The sequence below is a fragment of the Macaca nemestrina genome, chromosome 8 (genome assembly GCF_043159975.1).
Source record: "Macaca nemestrina isolate mMacNem1 chromosome 8, mMacNem.hap1, whole genome shotgun sequence".
Classification (NCBI taxonomy): domain Eukaryota; kingdom Metazoa; phylum Chordata; class Mammalia; order Primates; family Cercopithecidae; genus Macaca; species Macaca nemestrina.
Genome location: NC_092132.1, coordinates 126,300,721 through 126,319,712, shown reverse-complemented (window position 1 = coordinate 126,319,712; position 18,992 = coordinate 126,300,721). Strand labels below are relative to the sequence as shown.

General features: G+C 40.4%; 1 protein-coding gene across 3 annotated transcripts in view; it reads left to right on the top strand.

Annotated features, from left to right (window-relative positions):
- LOC105481998 (elongator acetyltransferase complex subunit 3) overlaps window positions 1-18,992 on the top strand; it is a 105,144-nt gene that overhangs the window by 53,584 nt on the left and 32,568 nt on the right. For all 3 annotated transcript variants that reach the window (XM_011741834.3, XM_011741833.2, XM_071068463.1), the window contains 2 exons: window positions 16,033-16,123; window positions 18,681-18,746. In XM_011741834.3, coding sequence (XP_011740136.2) covers window positions 16,033-16,123; window positions 18,681-18,746 — 157 coding nt within the window. The remainder of the gene's footprint in view (window positions 1-16,032; window positions 16,124-18,680; window positions 18,747-18,992) is intronic.

The window sequence follows — 18,992 nt, the reverse complement described above, 5'->3', positions numbered from 1 at the left end:
AGCTCACTGCAAGCTCCGCCTCCCGGGTTTACGCCGTTCTCCTGCCTCAGCCTCCCGAGTAGCTGGGACTACAGGCGCCCGCCACCTCGCCCGGCTAGTTTTTTTGTATTTTTTAGTAGAGACGGGGTTTCACCGTGTTAGCCGGGATCGTCTCTCGATCTCCTGGCCTCGTGATCCGCCCGTCTCGGCCTCCCAAAGTGCTGGGATTACAGGCTTGAGCCACCGCGCCCGGCCGGGTCTTTTTATCATGCACTTCTGCCTACCAACACTGTATGTAAAACCTTCCCTAGATAGTTTACGTCTTTTTTTTTTTTTTTTTTTTGAGACGGAGTCTCGCTCTGTAGCCCAGGCTGGAGTGCAGTGGCCGGATCTCAGCTCACTGCAAGCTCCGCCTCCCGGGTTCACGCCATTCTCCGGCCTCAGCCTCCCGAGTAGCTGGGACTACAGGCGCTGCCACCTCGCCCGGCTATTTTTTGTATTTCTTAGTAGAGACGGGGTTTCACCGTGTTAGCCAGGATGGTCTCGATCTCCTGACCTCGTGATCCGCCCATCTCGGCCTCCCAAAGTGCTGGGATTACAGGCTTGAGCCACCGCGCCCGGCCTTTAATGTCTTTTAAAAGTACCAGTTTGTTATTAAAAGTATTTGTAGAGATCATCTCCCCTTGCCTTCCCATCTCCCCTTCCCACTGCCTGTGGAGACAGTGCCCCTGAAGTATGGCCAGAAGCATGTCTGGCACCTGACTGATGCAAAGGTAAGGGGAGGGAGTGCAGAGATGGCAGCTGCAGTTTTTGGGAGATTAGTTACATTGAGCAAAGAAGTTACTTGATTTAGCAAACGGGTAGATGTCCTAAAGATAAGGAGAGGCAGTTTTTTCACTCCCTGAAGGGATTTACAAACATTTAAAAGGTGAAAACTGAAAAGAACACCAAGGTACCATGTTAGTATTGGAATTATCAGTATGAACTTACGGGTTTAAAAATGTATTATATACACACACACATATATATATAGAGAGAGAGAGTTATAGCATGTATGTCTATATATATAAATATCTGTGAGTGTGTGTGTATGTGTGTATGCATGCATATTTTTCTTAGTAGTGTATACTGAGAGGTTCTAGAGGCAATGACACCCCAGCAGTAATGAACACAGTGAGTTCCAAGACCATAGTTTTTTGGTTTTTTTTTTTTAATACTTTAAGTTCTAGGGTACATGTGCACAACGTGCAGGTTTGTTACATATGTATACTTGTGCCATGTTGGTGTGCTGCACCCATCAACTCGTCAGCACCCATCAACTCGTCATTTACATCAGGTATAACTCCCAATGCCATTCATCCCCCCTCCCCCCTTCCCCCTCCCCATGACAGGCCCTGGTGTGTGATGTTCCCCTTCCAGAGTCCAAGTGATCTCATTGTTCAATTCCCACCTATGAGTGAGAACATGCAGTGTTTGGTTTTCTGTTCTTGTGATAGTTTGCTGAGAATGATGGTTTCCAGCTGCATCCATGTCCCTACAAAGGACACAAACTCATCCTTTTTTATGGCTGCATAGTATTCCATGGTGTATATGTGCCACATTTTCTTAATCCAGTCTGTCACTGATGGACATTTGGGTTGATTCCAAGTCTTTGCTATTGTGAATAGTGCCGCAATAAACATACGTGTGCATGTGTCTTTATAGCAGCATGATTTATAATCCTTTGGGTATATACCCAGTAATGGGATGGCTGGGTCATACGGTACTTCTAGTTCTAGATCCTTGAGGAATTGCCATACTGTTTTCCACAATGGTTGAACCAGTTTACAATCCCACCAACAGTGTAAAAGTGTTCCTGTTTCTCCACATCCTCTCCAGCACCTGTTGTTTCCTGACTTTTTAATGATTGCCCTTCTAACTGGTGTGAGATGGTATCTCATTGTGGTTTTGATTTGCATGTCTCTGATGGCCAGTGATGATGAGCATTTTTTCATGTGTCTGTTGGCTGTGTGCATGTCTTCTTTTGAGAAATGTCGGTTTATATCCTTTACCCACTTTTTGATGGGGTTGTTTTCTTCTTGTAAATTTGTTTGAGTTCTTTGTAGGTTCTGGATATTAGCCCTTTGTCAGATGAGTAGATTGCAAAAAATTTTTCCCATTCTGTAGGTTGCCTGTTCACTCTGATGGTAGTTTCTTTTGCTGTGCAGAAGCTCTTTAGTTTAATTAGATCCCATTTGTCAATTTTGGCTTTTGCTGCCATTGCTTTTGGTGTTTTAGACATGAAGTCCCTGCCCATGCCTATGTCCTGAATGGTATTACCTAGATTTTCTTCTAGGGTTTTTATGGTTTTAGGTCTAACATTTAAGTCTCTAATCCATCTTGAATTAATTTTCGTATAAGGAGTAAGGAAAGGATCCAGTTTCAGCTTTCTACTTATGGCTATTTTCCCAGCACCATTTATTAAATAGGGAATCCTTTCCCTATTTATTGTTTTTGTCAGGTTTGTCAAAGATCAGATGGCTGTAGATGTGTGGGATTATTTCTGAGGGCTCTGTTCTGTTCCATTGGTCTATATCTGTTTTGGTACCAGTACCATGCTGTTTTGGTTACTGTAGCCTTGTAGTACAGTTTGAAGTCAGGTAGCGTGATGCCTCCAGCTTTGTTCTTTTGACTTAGGATTGTCTTGGCAATGCGGGCTCTTTTTTGGTTCCATATGAACTTTAAAGCAGTTTTTTCCAATTCTGTGAAGAAACTCATTGGTAGCTTGATGGGAATGGCATTGAATCTATAAATTACCTTGGGCAGTATGGCCATTTTCACGATACTGATTCTTCCTATCCGTGAGCATGGTATGTTCTTCCATTTGTTTGTGTCCTCTTTTATTTCACAGAGCAGTGGTTTGTAGTTCTCCTTGAAGAGGTCCTTTACATCCCTTGTAAGTTGGATTCCTAGGTATTTTATTCTCTTTGAAGCAATTGTGAATGGAAGTTCATTCATGATTTGGCGCTCTGTTTGTCTGTTACTGGTATATAAGAATGCTTGTGATTTTTGCACATTGATTTTGTATCCTGAGACTTTTCTGAAGTTGCTTATCAGCTTAAGGAGATTTTGGGCTGAGATGATGGGGTTTTCTAAATATACAATCATGTCATCTGCAAACAGGGACTTCTTGACTTCTTCTTTTCCTAACTGAATACCCTTTATTTCTTTCTCTTGCCTGATTGCCCTAGCCAGAACTTCCAACACTATGTTGAATAGGAGTGGTGAGAGAGGGCATCCCTGTCTTGTGCCAGTGTTCAAAGGGAATGCTTCCAGTTTTTGCCCATTCAGTATGATATTGGCTGTGGGTTTGTCATAAATAGCTCTTATTATTTTGAGATACGTTCCATCAATACCGAATTTATTGAGAGTTTTTAGCATGAAGGGCTGCTGAATTTTGTCAAAGGCCTTTTCTGCATCTATTGAGATAATCATGTGGTTTTTGTCTTTGGTTCTCTTTATATGCTGGATTACGTTTATTGATTTGCATATGTTGAACCAGCCATGCATCCCAGGGATGAAGCCCACTTGATCATGATGGATAAGCTTTTTGATGTGCTGCTGGATTCGATTTGCCAGTATTTTATTGAGGATTTTTGCATCGATGTTCATCAGGGATATTGGTCTAAAATTCTCTTTTTTTGTTGTGTCTCTGCCAGGCTTTGGTATCAGGATGATGTTGGCCTCATAAAATGAGTTAGGGAGGATTCCCTCTTTTTCTATTGATTGGAATAGTTTCAGAAGGAATGGTACCAGCTCCTCCTTGTACCTCTGGTAGAATTCGACTGTGAATCTGTCTGGTCCTGGACTTTTTTTGGTTGGTAGGCTGTTAATTATTGCCTCAATTTCAGAACCTGCTATTGGTCTATTCAGGGATTCAACTTCTTCCTGGTTTAGTCTTGGGAGAGTGTGTCCAGGAAATTATCCATTTCTTCTAGGTTTTCTAGTTTATTTGCATAGAGGTGTTTATAGTATTCTTTGATGGTAGTTTGTATTTCTGTGGGATCCGTGGTGATATCCCCTTTATCATTTTTTATTGCATCTATTTGATTCTTCTCTCTTTTCTTCTTTATTAGTCTTGCTAGTGGTCTGTCAATTTTGTTATCTTTTCAAAAAACCAGCCCCTGGATTCATTGATTTTTTGAAGGGTTTTTTGTGTCTCTATCTCCTTCAGTTCTGCTCTGATCTTAGTTATTTCTTGCCTTCTGCTAGCTTTTGAATGTGTTTGCTCTTGATTCTCTAGTTCTTTTAATTGTGATGTTAGGTGTCAATTTTAGATCCTTCCTGCTTTCTCTTGTGGGCATTTAGTGCTATAAATTTCCCTCTACACACTGCTTTAAATGTGTCCCAGAGATTCTGGTATGTTGTATCTTTGTTCTCATTGGTTTCAAATAACATCTTTATTTCTGCCTTCATTTCATTATGTACCCAGTAGTCATTCAGGAGCAGGTTATTCAGTTTCCATGTAGTTGAGCGGTTTTGATTGATTTTCTTAGTACTGAGTTCTAGTTTGATTGCACTGTGGTCTGAGAGACAGTTTGTTATAGTTTCTGTTCTTTTACATTTGCTGAGGAGTGCTTTACTTCCAACTAGGTGGTCAATTTTGGAATAAGTGCGATGTGGTGCTGAGAAGAATGTATATTCTGTTGATTTGGGGTGGAGAGTTCTGTAGATGTCTATTAGGTCCGTTTGGTGCAGAGTTGAGTTCAATTCCTGGATATCCTTGTTAACTTTCTGTCTCGTTGATCTGTCTAATGTTGACAATGGGGTGTTGAAGTCTCCCATTATTATTGTATGGGAGTCTAAGTCTCTTTGTAAGTCTCTAAGGACTTGCTTTATGAATCTGGGTGCTCCTGTATTGGGCGCATATATATTTAGGATAGTTAGCTCTTCCTCTTGAATTGATCCCTTTACCATTATGTAATGGCCTTCTTTGTCTCTTTTGATCTTTGATGGTTTAAAGTCTGTTTTATCAGAGACTAGGATTGCAACCCCTGCTTTTTTTTGTTCTCCATTTGCTTGGTAGATCTTCCTCCATCCCTCTATTTTGAGCCTATGTGTGTCTCTGCATGTGAGATGGGTCTCCTGAATACAGCAAACTGATGGGTCTTGACTCTTTATCCGATTTGCCAGTCTGTGTCTTTTAATTGGACCATTTAGCCCATTTACATTTAAGGTTAATATTGGTATGTGTGAACTTGATCCTGTCATTGTGATATTAGCTGGTTATTTTGCTCATTAGTTGATGCAGTTTCTTCCTAGCATCGATGGTCTTTACATTTTGTCATGTTTTTGCAATGGCTGATACCGGTTGTTCCTTTCCATGTTTAGTGCTTCCTTCAGGATCTCTTGTAGGGCAGGCCTGGTGGTGACAAAATCTCTAAGCATTTGCTTGTCTGTAAAGGATTTTATTTCTCCTTCACTGGTGAAACTTAGTTTGGCTGGATATGAAATTCTGGGTTGAAAGTTCTTTTCTTTAAGAATGTTGAGGCCGGGCGCGGTGGCTCAAGCCTGTAATCCCAGCACTTTGGGAGGCCAAGGCGGGCGGATCACAAGGTCAGGAGATCGAGACCACAGTGAAACCCCGTCTCTACTAAAAATACAAAAAATTAGCCGGGCGCGGTGGCGGGCGCCTGTAGTCCCAGCTACTCAGGAGGCTGAGGCAGGAGAATGGCGGGAACCCGGGAGGCGGAGCTTGCAGTGAGCCGAGATCGCGCCACTGCACTCCAGCCTGGGCAACAGCATGAGACTCCGTCTCAAAAAAAAAAAAAAAAAAAAAAAAGAATGTTGAATATTGGCCCCCACTCTCTTCTGGCTTGGAGAGTTTCTGCCAAGAGATCTGCTGTTAGTCTGATGGGCTTCCCTTTGTGGGTAACCCGACCTTTCTCTCTGGCTGCCCTTAACATTTTTTCCTTCATTTCAACTTTGGTGAATCTGACAATTATGTGTCTTGGAGTTGCTCTTCTCGAGGAGTATCTTTGTGGTGTTCTTTGTATTTCCTGAATTTGAATGTTGGTTTAATGATGGTTGGGGAAGTTCTCCTGGATGATATGCTGAAGAGTGTTTTCCAACTTGGTTCCATTTTCCCTGTCACTTTCAGGCACACCAATCAGATGTAGATTTGGTCTTTTCACATAATCCCATACTTCTTGGAGGCTTTGTTCATTTCTTTTTCCTTTTTTTTCTCTAGACTTCTCTTCTCGCTTCATTTCATTCATTTGATCTTCAGTCATTGATACTCTTTCTTCCAGTTGATCGAGTCAGTTACTGAAGCTTGTGCATTTGTCACGTATTTCTCATGTCATGGTTTTTATCTCTGTCAGTTCATTTATGGCTTTCTCTGCATTGATTATTCTAGTTTTCCTTTCTTCCATTCTTTTTTCAAGATTTTTAGTTTCTTTGCACTGGGTACGTAGTTCCTCCATTAGCTCTGAGAAGTTTGATCGACTGAAGCCTTCTTCTCTCAACTTGTCAAAGTCATTCTCTGTCCAGCTTTGATCCGTTGCTGGCGATGAGCTGCGTTACTTTGGAGGGGGAGATGCGCTCTGATTTTTTGAATTTCCATCTTTTCTGCCCTGCTTTTTCCCATCTTTGTGGTTTTATCTGCCTTTGGTCTTTGATGCTGCTGACGTACTGATGGGGTTTTGGTGTGGGTGTCCTTTCTGTTTGTTAGTTGTCCTTCTAACAGTCAGGACCCTCAGCTGTAGGTCTGTTGGAGATTGCTTGAGGTCTACTCCAGACCCTGTTTGCCTGAGTATCAGCAGCAGAGGCTGCAGAAGATAGAATATTGTTGAACAGCGAGTGCTGCTGTCTGATTCTTGCTCTGGAAGCTTCGTCTCAGGGGTGTACCCTGCCATGTGAGGTGTGAGGTGTCGGTCTGCATCTATTGGGGGATGTACCCCAGTTAGGCTATTCAGGGGTCAGGGACCCATTTGAGCAGGCAGTCTGTCCGTTCTCAGATCTCAACCTCCGTGCTGGGAGATCCACTGCTGTCTTCAAAGCTGTCAGACAGGGTCATTAACATCTGCAGAGGTTTCTGCTGCTTTTTGTTTAGCTGTGCCCTGTCCCCAGAGGTGGAGTCTACAGAGACAGGCAGGCCTCCTTGAGCTGTGGTGGGCTCTACCCAGTTCAAGCTTCCCGGAGGTTTTGTTTACTTACTTAAGTCTCAGCAATGGCGGGTGCCCCTCCCCCAGCCTCGCTGCTGCCTTGCGGTTAGATCTCAGACGGCTGTGCTAGGAATGAGGGAGGCTTCATGGGCGTGGGACCCTCCCAGCCAGGTGTGGTATATAATCTCCTGGTGTGCCGTTTGCTAAGACCCTTGGTAAAGTACAGTATTAGGGTGGGAGTTACCCAATTTTCCAGGTGTTGTGTGTCTCCGTTTCTAAAGGGATTCCCTTACCCCTTGTGCTTCCCAGGTGAGGCAATGCCTTGCCCTGCTTCAGCTGTCGCTGGTCAGGCTGCACCAGCTGACCAGCACCAATTGTCTGGCACTCCCCAGTGAGATGAACCTGGTACCTCAGTTGAAAATGCAGAAATCACCCGTCTTCTGTGTCCCTCGCACTGGGAGCTGGAGACTGGAGCTGTTCCTATTCGGCCATCTTGCTCCAGATCCGACCATAGTTTCTAAATACCACTCTCCACTAAAAGAAATCGGGGCTTGGAAAAATGACCATTTCCAGGGCTGGGGCAGCAAACATACAGGATGAACATAGAACATCTTGTTGTTCCAGAGAGTAAGTAAATAACCAAAGAATGATGGGGTCATTCAGAAGGACCCAGAAACCAGCCTGAATAGGTACCCACTGGCAAAATCTAATGTCAGCAACAAAATAAATAATGTTATTATTAGTTAAAAACTTGTATAAAATAGGAATCTATAAGTTTATACTGATATACATAAATGAATAGATAAATAGGAAAGATATATACATACGAAAGATACATACATACAAAAATACATACAAGGTCAACTAGTAAATACAGGAGGGATGGTAGAAATAGTCACTATTTGGCAACCATTATAGGAAAGGTGATAGAAACAGGAGTCATCAGTCAATGTGAGACTAGTAGTTGTAGGTTTGATGAGGAACAGGGTGTTGTCATGACATTGACATTTCTCCCCATGAAATATTACTCAGATGTAAAGGGGGAAATGGTGACCATGGTGGAGATAACCAGCAGACACAGTCTTGATCAGGGCATCCTGTGATGAAACAGGTCAATATAGCATGCCTATGTGATTCACTGAGACGGGGCATCATTTCTGTGGTATTCCTGCCAAGAATTCTTGGACTCTGGTCATAAGGAAACACTGGACACTTCCAGTGAGAATAAAGACTTTCTCACTGAATACCATTAAGTATGGTGTTAGCGATAGGCATTTTTAGATACTGTTTATCAAGTTGTGGAAGTTCCCTTTTATTCCTAGTTTACTGAGAGCTTTTATCATGAATGGGTGTTGGATTTTGTCACATGCACTTTCTGCATCGACTAATATCATGAGATTTTCTACTTTAGCTCATTGTTGTGATGAATTATGATAAATTACACTTGGTTTCAACATATTCTTTTTATGCATTTGATACATTGGATTTAATTTGCTAATATTTTGTTGAGAATTTTTCCATCTATGTTCATGACAGATGTTGTCTGTAGTTGCTGTGATCTGAGTGTTCCTCCTCCACGAAAAAATAAAAATTCATGTGTTGAAATCCTTACCATCAGGAGGTGGGACCTTCTGGGATGTGATTAGGTTAATAAGGCAGAGCCCTCATGAATAGCATTAGTTACTCAAGAAAAGAGGCCCCAGAGAACTGCCTCATTCCTTCCATCATATGAAACACAGCAAGAAGGCACCATCTGTGAGAAAGTGGGCCCTCACCAGACACTGAATATGCCAGTACCTTGATCTTGGCCACCAGAACTGAAAGAAATAAATTTCTGTTGTTCATAAGCTAAACAGTTTATGGTATTTTGTTAGAGCAGCTCAAACAGACTCAGACAGTAGTTTTCTTGTAAGTTCTTTGTCTGGTTTTGGTATTAAGGATGCTGGCCTCATAGAATGAGTTAAGAAGTGCTAAGAAGTATTCCCTCTGCTTCTGTCCTCTGAAAGAGATTGTAGAGAATTGGTATAATCTTGCTTAAATGTTTGGTAGAATTCAGTAGTGATATAGTCTTTTTCAGATTGTGTATTTCTTCTTGTGAGTTTTGGCAGATTGTATCTTTCAATGACTTTGTCCATTTCATCTAGGTTATCAAATTTGTGGGCATAGAGTTGTTCATAGTCTGCCGTTGTTATCCTTTTAATGTTCATGGGCTCTGTAGTGATGTCTCCTCTTTCACTTCTGGTACTAGGCATTTCCGTCCTCTCTTTTTTGTTAGCTTGGCTGGGGCTAATCAACTCTTTATTGGTCTTTTTTTTTTTTTTTTTTTTTTTTTTTTTGAGACAGAGTCTCGCTCTGTCGCCCAGGCTGGAGTGCAGTGGCTGGATCTCAGCTCACTGCAAGCTCTGCCTCCCAGGTTTAGGCCATTCTCCTGCCTCAGCCTCCCCAGTAGCTGGGACTGCAGGCGCCCGCCACCTCACCCAGCTAGTTTTTTGTATTTTTTAGTAGAGACGGGGTTTCACCGTGTTAGTCAGGATGGTCTCGATCTCCTGATCTCGTGATCCGCCTATCTCGGCCTCCCAAAGTGCTGGGATTACAGGCTTGAGCCACCGCACCCGGCCTATTGGTCTTTTCAAAGAACCAGTTTTTGGTGTCATTGATTTGTTTCTCTGTTGATTTCCTGTTTCAATTCATTAATTTCCACTCTAATTCTTATTATTTATGTTCTCCTGCTTACTTTGGATTTAATTCACTCATTTTATAGTTTCCTAAGATGGAAATTTGGATTTTTTTAGTTTAGATTTTTCTGCTAATATAGGCATTCAGTGCTATAAATTTTCCTCTAAGCACTGCTTTTGTTGCCCTTGTTCTTTGTTTCTATTTTTGTTTTCCATTCTTTTTCTGCTCTTTGTGGTTTTAATTGAGCATTATATATTATTCAGTTTTCTCTCCTTTCTTAGCATATCAGTTATTCTTCTTTTTTTACTTTTTTTTTTTCCAGTGGTTGCCCTAGAATTTGCAATGTGCATTTACTACTAATCTAAATTCACTTTCAAATAACACTGTACCACTTCACAGGTAATGTGATACCTTATAATAACAAAATAATCCTAATTCCTCCTTCCTGTCCCATGTATCATTGCTGTCATTCATTTCACTTAAATACATGCATAAGTAAGCATTTGTATATATGTGTGTATATACACACACATAAGCTATCTATAGCAGCATACATAATTGAATACCTTGCTATTATATTGAATGAACTCTGTTGGATCATTTTAAAATAAGAAAAATGAAAGGTTTTATTTTGCCTTTATTTTTGTTCAACATTTTTCTTTATGTAGGTCTGAGTTTCTGACCTGTATCATTTTCCTTCTCTCTAAAGAATTTCCTTTAACGTTTCTTGCAAGGCAGATCTATTAGCAACTAATACCCTCAATTTTTGTCTGAGAAAGCCTTTTTTTCTCCTTTATTATCCTTTGAAAGAATACTTTCATAGGATACAGCATTCTAGGTTGGTGGCGGGTGTTTTTTTTCCTATCAGCACTTTAAATACTTCACTGTACTCTCTTCTTGCTTACATGGTTTCTTAGGGGAAGTTGGATATAATTTTTATTTTTCTCTGTACATAAGGTGTTTCCCCCATCCCCAGCTTCTTTCAGGAATGTTCTTTATCTTTTTATATTCTGTAGTTTGAAAATGAAATGCCTATGTGTAGGTTTTGGGGGCATTCACCCTGTTTGGTGTTCTCTGAGCTTCCTGGATCTGTGGTTTGATGTCTGATATTAATTCTGGGAATTTCTCAGTTACTGTTGTTTCAAATATTTCCTATGTTATTTTGTTTCTTCTCTTTCTGATGTTCTTATTATACATACGTTACACCTTTTATTTATTTTAGAGACAGGGTCTCACTCTTGCCCAAGCCATTCTACCACCTCAGCCTCCCACATAATCGGGACTACAGGCGTGTGCCTCCATTTTTTGAGGGTATGTGGTCTTATTATGTTGCCTAGGCTGTTCACGAACTTCTGGGCCTCGGCCTTCCAGAGTACTGAGATTATAGGCATGAGCCACCGTACCCGGCCTGTGTGACACATTTGGTAATTGTCCCACAGTTCTTGGAAATTCTGTTCTATTTCTTTCAGTCTTTGTTGTCTGCTTTTCCATTTTCGAAGTTTCTCTTGATAATATCTCAAGCCTAGAGATTCTTTTCTCAGCTGTGTCTATCTACTAATAAGTCCATCACAGGCATTCTTTATTTCTGTTTCAGTGATTTTTTGATCTCTAGCATTTCTTTTTAGTTTTTCTTTGGATTTCCATCTTTCTGCTTACATTCCCCTCTGTCCTTAAATGCTAGTTACCTTTCTATTGAGCCTTCGGCGTGTTAATTATAGTTGTTTTAACTTCCTGGTCTGATCATTCCAACATCCCTGCCATGTCTGTTCCTTATTCTTGCTCTGTCTCTTCAAGTTGTCTTTTGCCTTTTGGTATGCCGTCTAATTTTTTCTTCATAGTCGGACATGTAATGTTCTAGGTAAAAGGAATTGCTGTAAATAGGCTTATAGTAACCTGATGGTAAGATGACAGGGGAGGAGAAGTGTTCGCTAGTCCTGTGATTAGGTCTTAGTCTTTCAGTGAGCCTATGCCCCTGGACTGTGAACTTCACAAGGGTTTCTCGTTTTTTCCTTCCCTGTTAGATGGGACAGGATGACTAGAGTGGGCAGGAGTTGGATATTTCCTTCCCCCAGGTCAGTTAGGCTCTGGTTAACTAGTTTCTCCTACGGGAAGGCCTTGTTAAGAAAAGTAGTGCTAGGTCATTTTTCAAAATGGTTTCTTTTCTCCTCTGCCAGCCAGAAGCAGAAGGGTTTATTTCTCTGATATTTAATGTGGGGACCTGGCCAAGCTACTGGAGGTAAATCTCACAATATTGTAGGAGTTGGCCTGTGACTGGGTCCATCTGGAGTTTTTAACTCTCAGACTTGTCTGAGCCTCCAGCAGTTCATCAGTTAGAGTTCAGGTTTTCTTACTTTAGAGTTGGTTTCTCACAGTAGTTTCCACTCAGGAGTCTCTGCTCTGTTAAGCCATGCCTTCAAGTAGGGAGTCTGTGGTCTCTGCTCTGGGAAGCTACAGCTCCCTCTTTTTTCCTGTCTGTCTCTCCAGCCCTGGGGCAGTAGTTTACCTTGTATCTTCCCCTCTTATAGGTCCAATAAGAGTTGTTGACTTTTCAGACTGTTGACCTTTTACTTGTTCGAGTGGAGTAGCAACTTTCAAGCTCCTTAAATGCAGAACCAGAAACTGGAAGTTTCTCCTCTGCCTGCTTTTCACTTAGTTTTTTTTGTTGCTGAGTTGTAAGAGTTCGTTATATATGCTAGATACAAGTCCCTTATCAGATATATGATGTGCGTATATTTTCTCTCATTCTGTGAGTTTTTTCACTTTTTTATTGGTATGATTTGCAGCACAGACGTCTTTAATTTTGATGTAGTCTTTTTCCTTTGTCACTTGTGCTTTGACGTCATGTGTAAGAAGCTCAGCAGTGGCTGGGCACAGTGGCTCATGCCTGTAATCCCAGCACTTTGGGAGGCCAAGGCGGGCAGATCACCTGAGGTCAGGAGTTCAAGACTAGCCTGGCCAACATCACAAAACTATCTCTCTACGAAAAATACAAAAATTAGCCGGTTGTGGTGGCAGGCACCTGTAATCCCAGCTACTCGGGAGGCTGAGGTAGGAGAATCACTTGAATCTGGGAGGTGGAGGTTGCAGTGAGCCGAGATCATGCCACTGCACTCCAGCCTGGGTGACAGAGCGAGACTCCATCTAAAAAAAAAAAAAAAAAAAGCTCAGCAGCATGAAGTTTACTTCTGTGTTTTATTCTAACAGTTGTGTAGTTTTAGCTCTTACTACATTTAGGTCTGTGATCCATTTTGAATAAATTTTGTATATGGTATGAGGTAGGGGTCCAGTTTCATTCTTTTGCCTATTTGTTGAAAATACCATTATTTTCTCACAGAATTGTCTTGGCACCATAAATGATTTTTGATGTGTAGGTCTTAGATCCTAGTTTTGAAACCATTACTGAACATCCAGGTAGCTCCAACTATGGTGATTTACCAGATGTCATATCCTAGAAAATCCTTGTGGAGTTCACATGTCATTTGCAAGCTTTAGTTATTTCCATAATGAGGCATACTCAGGGTCTGCCTAACCAAATTGTCATTTGCCAGCAGAGAACTTAAAGTACCAAAGAAGGGCCTAATTTTTTTCCCTGATGTCAAATTAAAGCTCCAAAGTGCCTCATCTTTTTATGATTGTAAATTATCGTCTATCTAGATGAATTTTAATTAACGTTTTCTACCTTTGCCACTTATCAGATTAATGAATTCTGTGTGTTTAATACCTGTCCACATTTGTCCCTATCAAGTTTCAAAGTATGCTTTTTAGAAATTAGAACAGTTCTTTGAATTCTGTGTGCTAGTGCAAAGAGCAAGCATAAAGTTGTGCATATGGATTAATAAGCAAATCAGTTTCTTTATAGGTAGGGAGGGAAGTTTAATTTGGATGTAGGGAAACGGCAATAGGATAAGAGCAGGACAACAGAGCATCGTTTATGATTGGGGAAATAATGGAGGGAAGTTGTCCTGTTGGTTGAGAGATGGGTTCTGCAGCCCCTTCTGTGGGCTGGGTAGGCTCCATGGGCAAGTCTCTTACACATTGTTGTCCTGGATTATCTCCTCTGAGTCCGTTCTACAAAGGAGACTCTTTAAAACCATGTTTTCTACCTATGGTAACAGAGCTGATGAGAGTTTAATCGATGCTTCTTTTAAGGGTTTGAGATTTTTTAATTGGTTTTTGGTGCATTGGGTAATTAACTTCTCAGTGATCAGTTTTCTGCATACAGTCATCCTTCAACCCACAGAGGCCCTACCTTAGTAGGCCTCTGCTCTCTTCCCATGTCCAGCCATCCATGGTATCCCACACCTCTTCATTCATTTTCTTCTTAATTAACTAAGGACATAGAGAGGAGCACTGCCCCAGGTGTAGTCCTGAGATGCTATCTCATGTTCCTAAATGCAAGAAGGCTGTTGTGTGCCTTAAACAAATTGCATGTGTTAAGCTGCTTTGAGTTATAGCGCTGTCCATGAGTTATAGTGCTGTGGCCATGAGTTTAATGTTAATGAATCAGCTATATGTTAAATAAGGTGCCTTTAAACGGAAACGTGCATTAAACAATGTTATGCATTGATCAGTTGAAGATGTTTTAGGGGCTCACAGGAACCTAACCCTGTATATCCCCTGTGGACAATGCTTTAGTATTCACTAATTCAGTATTCACAACAGCATAACTATCATGGATAACAAGAATTAAATGTATTTGTCATGTAATGGGCACTAACACTGGTTGCCAGTGACTTTATCAGATTAATTTTGTGCCATGTATGATAATGTTTTAAATTTTAAGTTTTATGTATTTCTTATATGTGTATATATATAATGTATAGCCATATATCTAATAATTTATATATTTGTGAGTTCTTTATAAATTGTTTTAGGGTAAAAAAGGGCATTTGGAAGACTTTATGTTTGGCTTGTACAATCTGAAACAGTAAAATTTTTAAAATATACATACGTTCCTTGCCAAAATCAACCATATTTTTTACTTTAATAGCCTTCATTTAGCGTCACCTGATTACTAATTTTAAAATGTATTTGGTTTTAAGAAAATTATAGTTCCAAAGATAGAAATTTATTTGACCAAAAACTAAGTAAGCCATATATGCACACTCTGGTCACTGTAATATATACATTTTATGTCACTCTCACTTTGAACCCTCCAGTGTGTCTTTGCCTTAAAGAATTTTGACTTATCTTTGATTTATATTTATGGCAACTCTCCTGGCTTCCAGAGCCTAACAGACTTATTTGTATAGCTTTTAAAGCTAATTGATTGGCTTTTGATACTTTTGCTGGAGGAATATCTTATTAAAATCAAATGGATGAATTAGCTAATTGCATTTAACATTTGAAGGGATAAGTGAAAAGAGGAGGAAAAGACTCAAGTTGATTCAAAAGCAGAATGAGAAGAAAAAATAATTGGCATATTCTCCACATCTTTCCTCTGATCAACCACATAGGAGACAAAACAAATTAGAGACTTGTCTTTGAATAGGAAGCAGATGTGCGGAGCATATTCTTACTTCAGATTTTGTTAACTGTTTTATCTTTAGATACTGATTTTTGTCTAGAGGAGAGTGTTGGAGCAACTAAAATGGAACTCATAACTTCAGCTCTTGATGGAAGTTTCCTTGATGCCTGGCACTTTATGCTGTATTAATGCCAGGAAACAAATTTTATGTCCTCCTATCTTTAGGCAAGCTGTTATTCCTCTAATACATAGTCACTTTTAACTTAGATTTTTGAGAAACAAGGAAAAAAGATTTATTCTTTGAGACCAGTTGTTGGCTAAGGCAGGCTTTTGAGCATCCCAGTTACTTGTCATTCAGCAGCTGTGTGGGAAAGTGTAAGCTACATTGTTGAACAAATTTCATAAAGGAAAAAATTTATGTCTTGATTTATTTGGTACAAATGTCTCTTTACTCAAAAAATCTTTACAAATGGTTATTGGGCATTCAGACATTTGTTTAGCACTCTGTAGTCTTATAAAGTGATTTCAATCAGGTGCCTTTCACAGAAACCCTGAAGGTCAGGGGAAATCATAATTTCCTTGATGAGAAGGCTGAGGCGTAGAGAAGCTCCTTGTTCGGAGGCGTTGCCTCTGATTTCCTGGTCAGATTCATAAGTTTCTTGCTTTTTTGTTTTTGTTCTTTTTTATTTTTTTAATATCCTTGCCTTACTGCTGTGGAGAATGATTTCTCTTTTGCAACAGCTTATGTTTTTCTCCTGTGTACAGGGATATTCCAATGCCTTTAGTCAGCTCAGGAGTAGAGCATGGTAACCTGAGAGAGCTGGCACTTGCAAGAATGAAAGACCTTGGAATACAGGTAAGAGCAAATATGGTGGTCAGGCCACAGCTGTTGAGAAAAAGAGGAATCTGAAACGCAGACGACTTTGCTGCTATCACCCCTAAAACCAGACATGTGGGTCAGGTCAGAAAGTCCCCAGATGTTGAAGGCATAGTCACTGGACCATGTCGGAGCTGAAGCCAGTGGTGCAGAGGCTGCCTCCTGTTCCTTCATTCCCTTCTGCTCTCTTCTGCCTGCTCAGATTGCCAACTGCGTGCTCCATTCCAGTTTTTAAAAACAGTTTTTCTTTTGAAGTATTAGGAATTCAGTTATAGACTGAAGAAAAAGATGTGATTCCTGAGAAGAAAGTATAATCATTTGAAAAGACAAGGATTATGGGCATGAAATAATTGCCAAAACTGCTATTGCCCCACATATACCAGTCTCCCATCCCTCTGGCCATTGAAATCCCTTCTTTGGTCACAGGTATTTACTAAGCATCCCCTCTGTGCTGGCCCAGGATGTAAAAAGAGCCCAAGAACCTGCAACTTAACAGTCTCTGTGGGAAATTCTTAAGTCACAGGAAGGTTTGAAACTCCAGTACTCAGGAACTTCTTAGAGCTGCTAAAGCAATAAACCAGGAGTGGTGTTGAGACCAAGGGCCAACTCCTGGGCTCTGCCTTCAGAGATTCTGGATCAGTAGGTTGGGATGGGACCAATCTGTTATCCAGCACTAGGTACATGGTTCTCATGCACAGTTCAGATGTGGGCCACACTTTGAAAGACATTATTCCAAGGATTGCCTATGGTGTTTGTGGACTTACCTAAGACATTTTATTCTCTCACTCAAATTATTATGGAGAAAATTTTTCAGATTGTTCAAGGGAGAGTTTGTGAACATTATTGGCATATTCTACCAAAAAAAAAAAGTGAAGAATTTTATGTTCCAGAAAAATAGCAAATGCATTTATAGTAATTAATGGCACCAAACAAAATTGTGTGCCTGCTTTGCCTCCCAGACTCCAGCTGTTCATGTTCTCCATCTCTTCTCGCCTCCAAGAAGGCCACTGACCTTCAAGAAGGTCAAGATGACTGACCTGGCCTGGTTATCCCAACAATCTCGTTGTCCATCCATCTTCTTTAACCCTCACCCCTCATAAGCCTTGTTAGCCTCTGTTAAAGTAAGCTAGGATTGAGTCCAAAGGCTGGAATTCAGTCATAGCCAAAATATATCTAGTTCCTAGAGGCAACATCTTGAGCAGAAAATAAGCACACACCAAACTCTGCCTTTAAAAAAGCATACCAAAAAAAAATAAAGAAACAGCATGCAGGTGTTCATTAAGAACATGGAACAGTAATACATTCCCATGCTAGCTACTATATAGAACTACTGTAGTGAAAGGACAGCAGCTACATTCAGTAGATTAATAATTATAGAGATCGATCATCTTCGTCTGCTATACAGTTTTTGTTTACTGGAATTCGTGGACTCCACATCAGCAAAGTATTATCTTGAGCTAGTTCCTGGGTTGTGGAAGTAGCTTTAATTTTCTACAACTGAATAATGAGCTCTTATTTTTCTCTTGGAATTATATACATGTATAGCAGTCCTTCATAAATATACTATTAGTAGAAAAGCTTACGTGACATCATCAAATTTCCCACAGTGATCTTTTCTCACTGGAAGAAAATGTTTATGGTTTGTTCTGTAAGGGGGAAATACACCATAGGATATATAATTGAATAATTACAAGGATTTATAATAATGAAAAGGACTGTGTAATTGTAAATGTCTGGTAGCGTAGCATGCACTGTGGGTCGTAGAATAGAAGTGAGAGCCACATCACAGATGCTTGGCCATGCAGACCAGGCATTGCATTGGCATTGTCTGTAGGCAGCTCCATGCCTCCTCAGATATTCAAAGAGCCATTTGTGATTGTGCTTCAGAGTATGTAATACACGACTCTAGGTTCCTTCTCCCTCCCTCCCTTCCTTCCTTCCTTCATTCCTTCCTTCCCTCCGTCTCTCCCTCCCTCCTTCCCTTTCTTCTTCTTTCCCTGCCTTTCTTCCACAGCGCCCTTCTTACAAAAAAAAAAAAAAAAAAAAAAGCCATCTTCAACATGTACTTTTTGGATATTCCTAAAATGATACAAATACGGTGATGCTAAAAATGTTAACTGCCATAAAATGGAGAAGGTTTTAAACATTTAGGAATTTACTTTTTACTCTTTATATACATACTTCTGGATTGTACTTTCAGATAGTTATATCCCCCAGGCAAACCTGTTTCTTACTCTTATGACTTACATTCTTTACTGCTAAGATTATATTGTATACTGATCTTTTTTGAATTCTAAATTTATTTTAAAAGCAATACTGTACTACTTCATACATTCCTACTCTGGTTTCCCCTATCCTCAGATTGATTAAAGGTGGTTTTATTTTGAAATTCAGCTCTTTTATCTCATTATAAGTTATGTACAAACTTAATTTCGAGCCCAGGGTTTGGTGGAGAGGTTTAAATAAAAATAAAGATTGAATGAGTTACCAGTTTTATATTTGTGCCCTCCCCCTGCCCCGCCACTTTTCTTGACAGTGTCGAGATGTGAGAACCAGAGAAGTTGGAATCCAAGAAATTCATCACAAAGTACGGCCATACCAGGTTAGTCTCTTCATGTCGCAGAGGGCCTAGGTACTGTCCTTAGATCTTTGCCAACCCTGCGCCCACATGTTCTTAACCAAGGACAGAGCCCCAGAAGTGAATAACTAAGAGCAGAGACTAATCAAGGATTAGATACCGGTGTCAAACCATGAAAGCCAAATAGGAGAATTCTAGAAGAGCCAGGTTAGGAAAACGAAGTCTGAACCTCATTCTAGATTAGCACTGTTCAATGGAACTTTCTGCAGT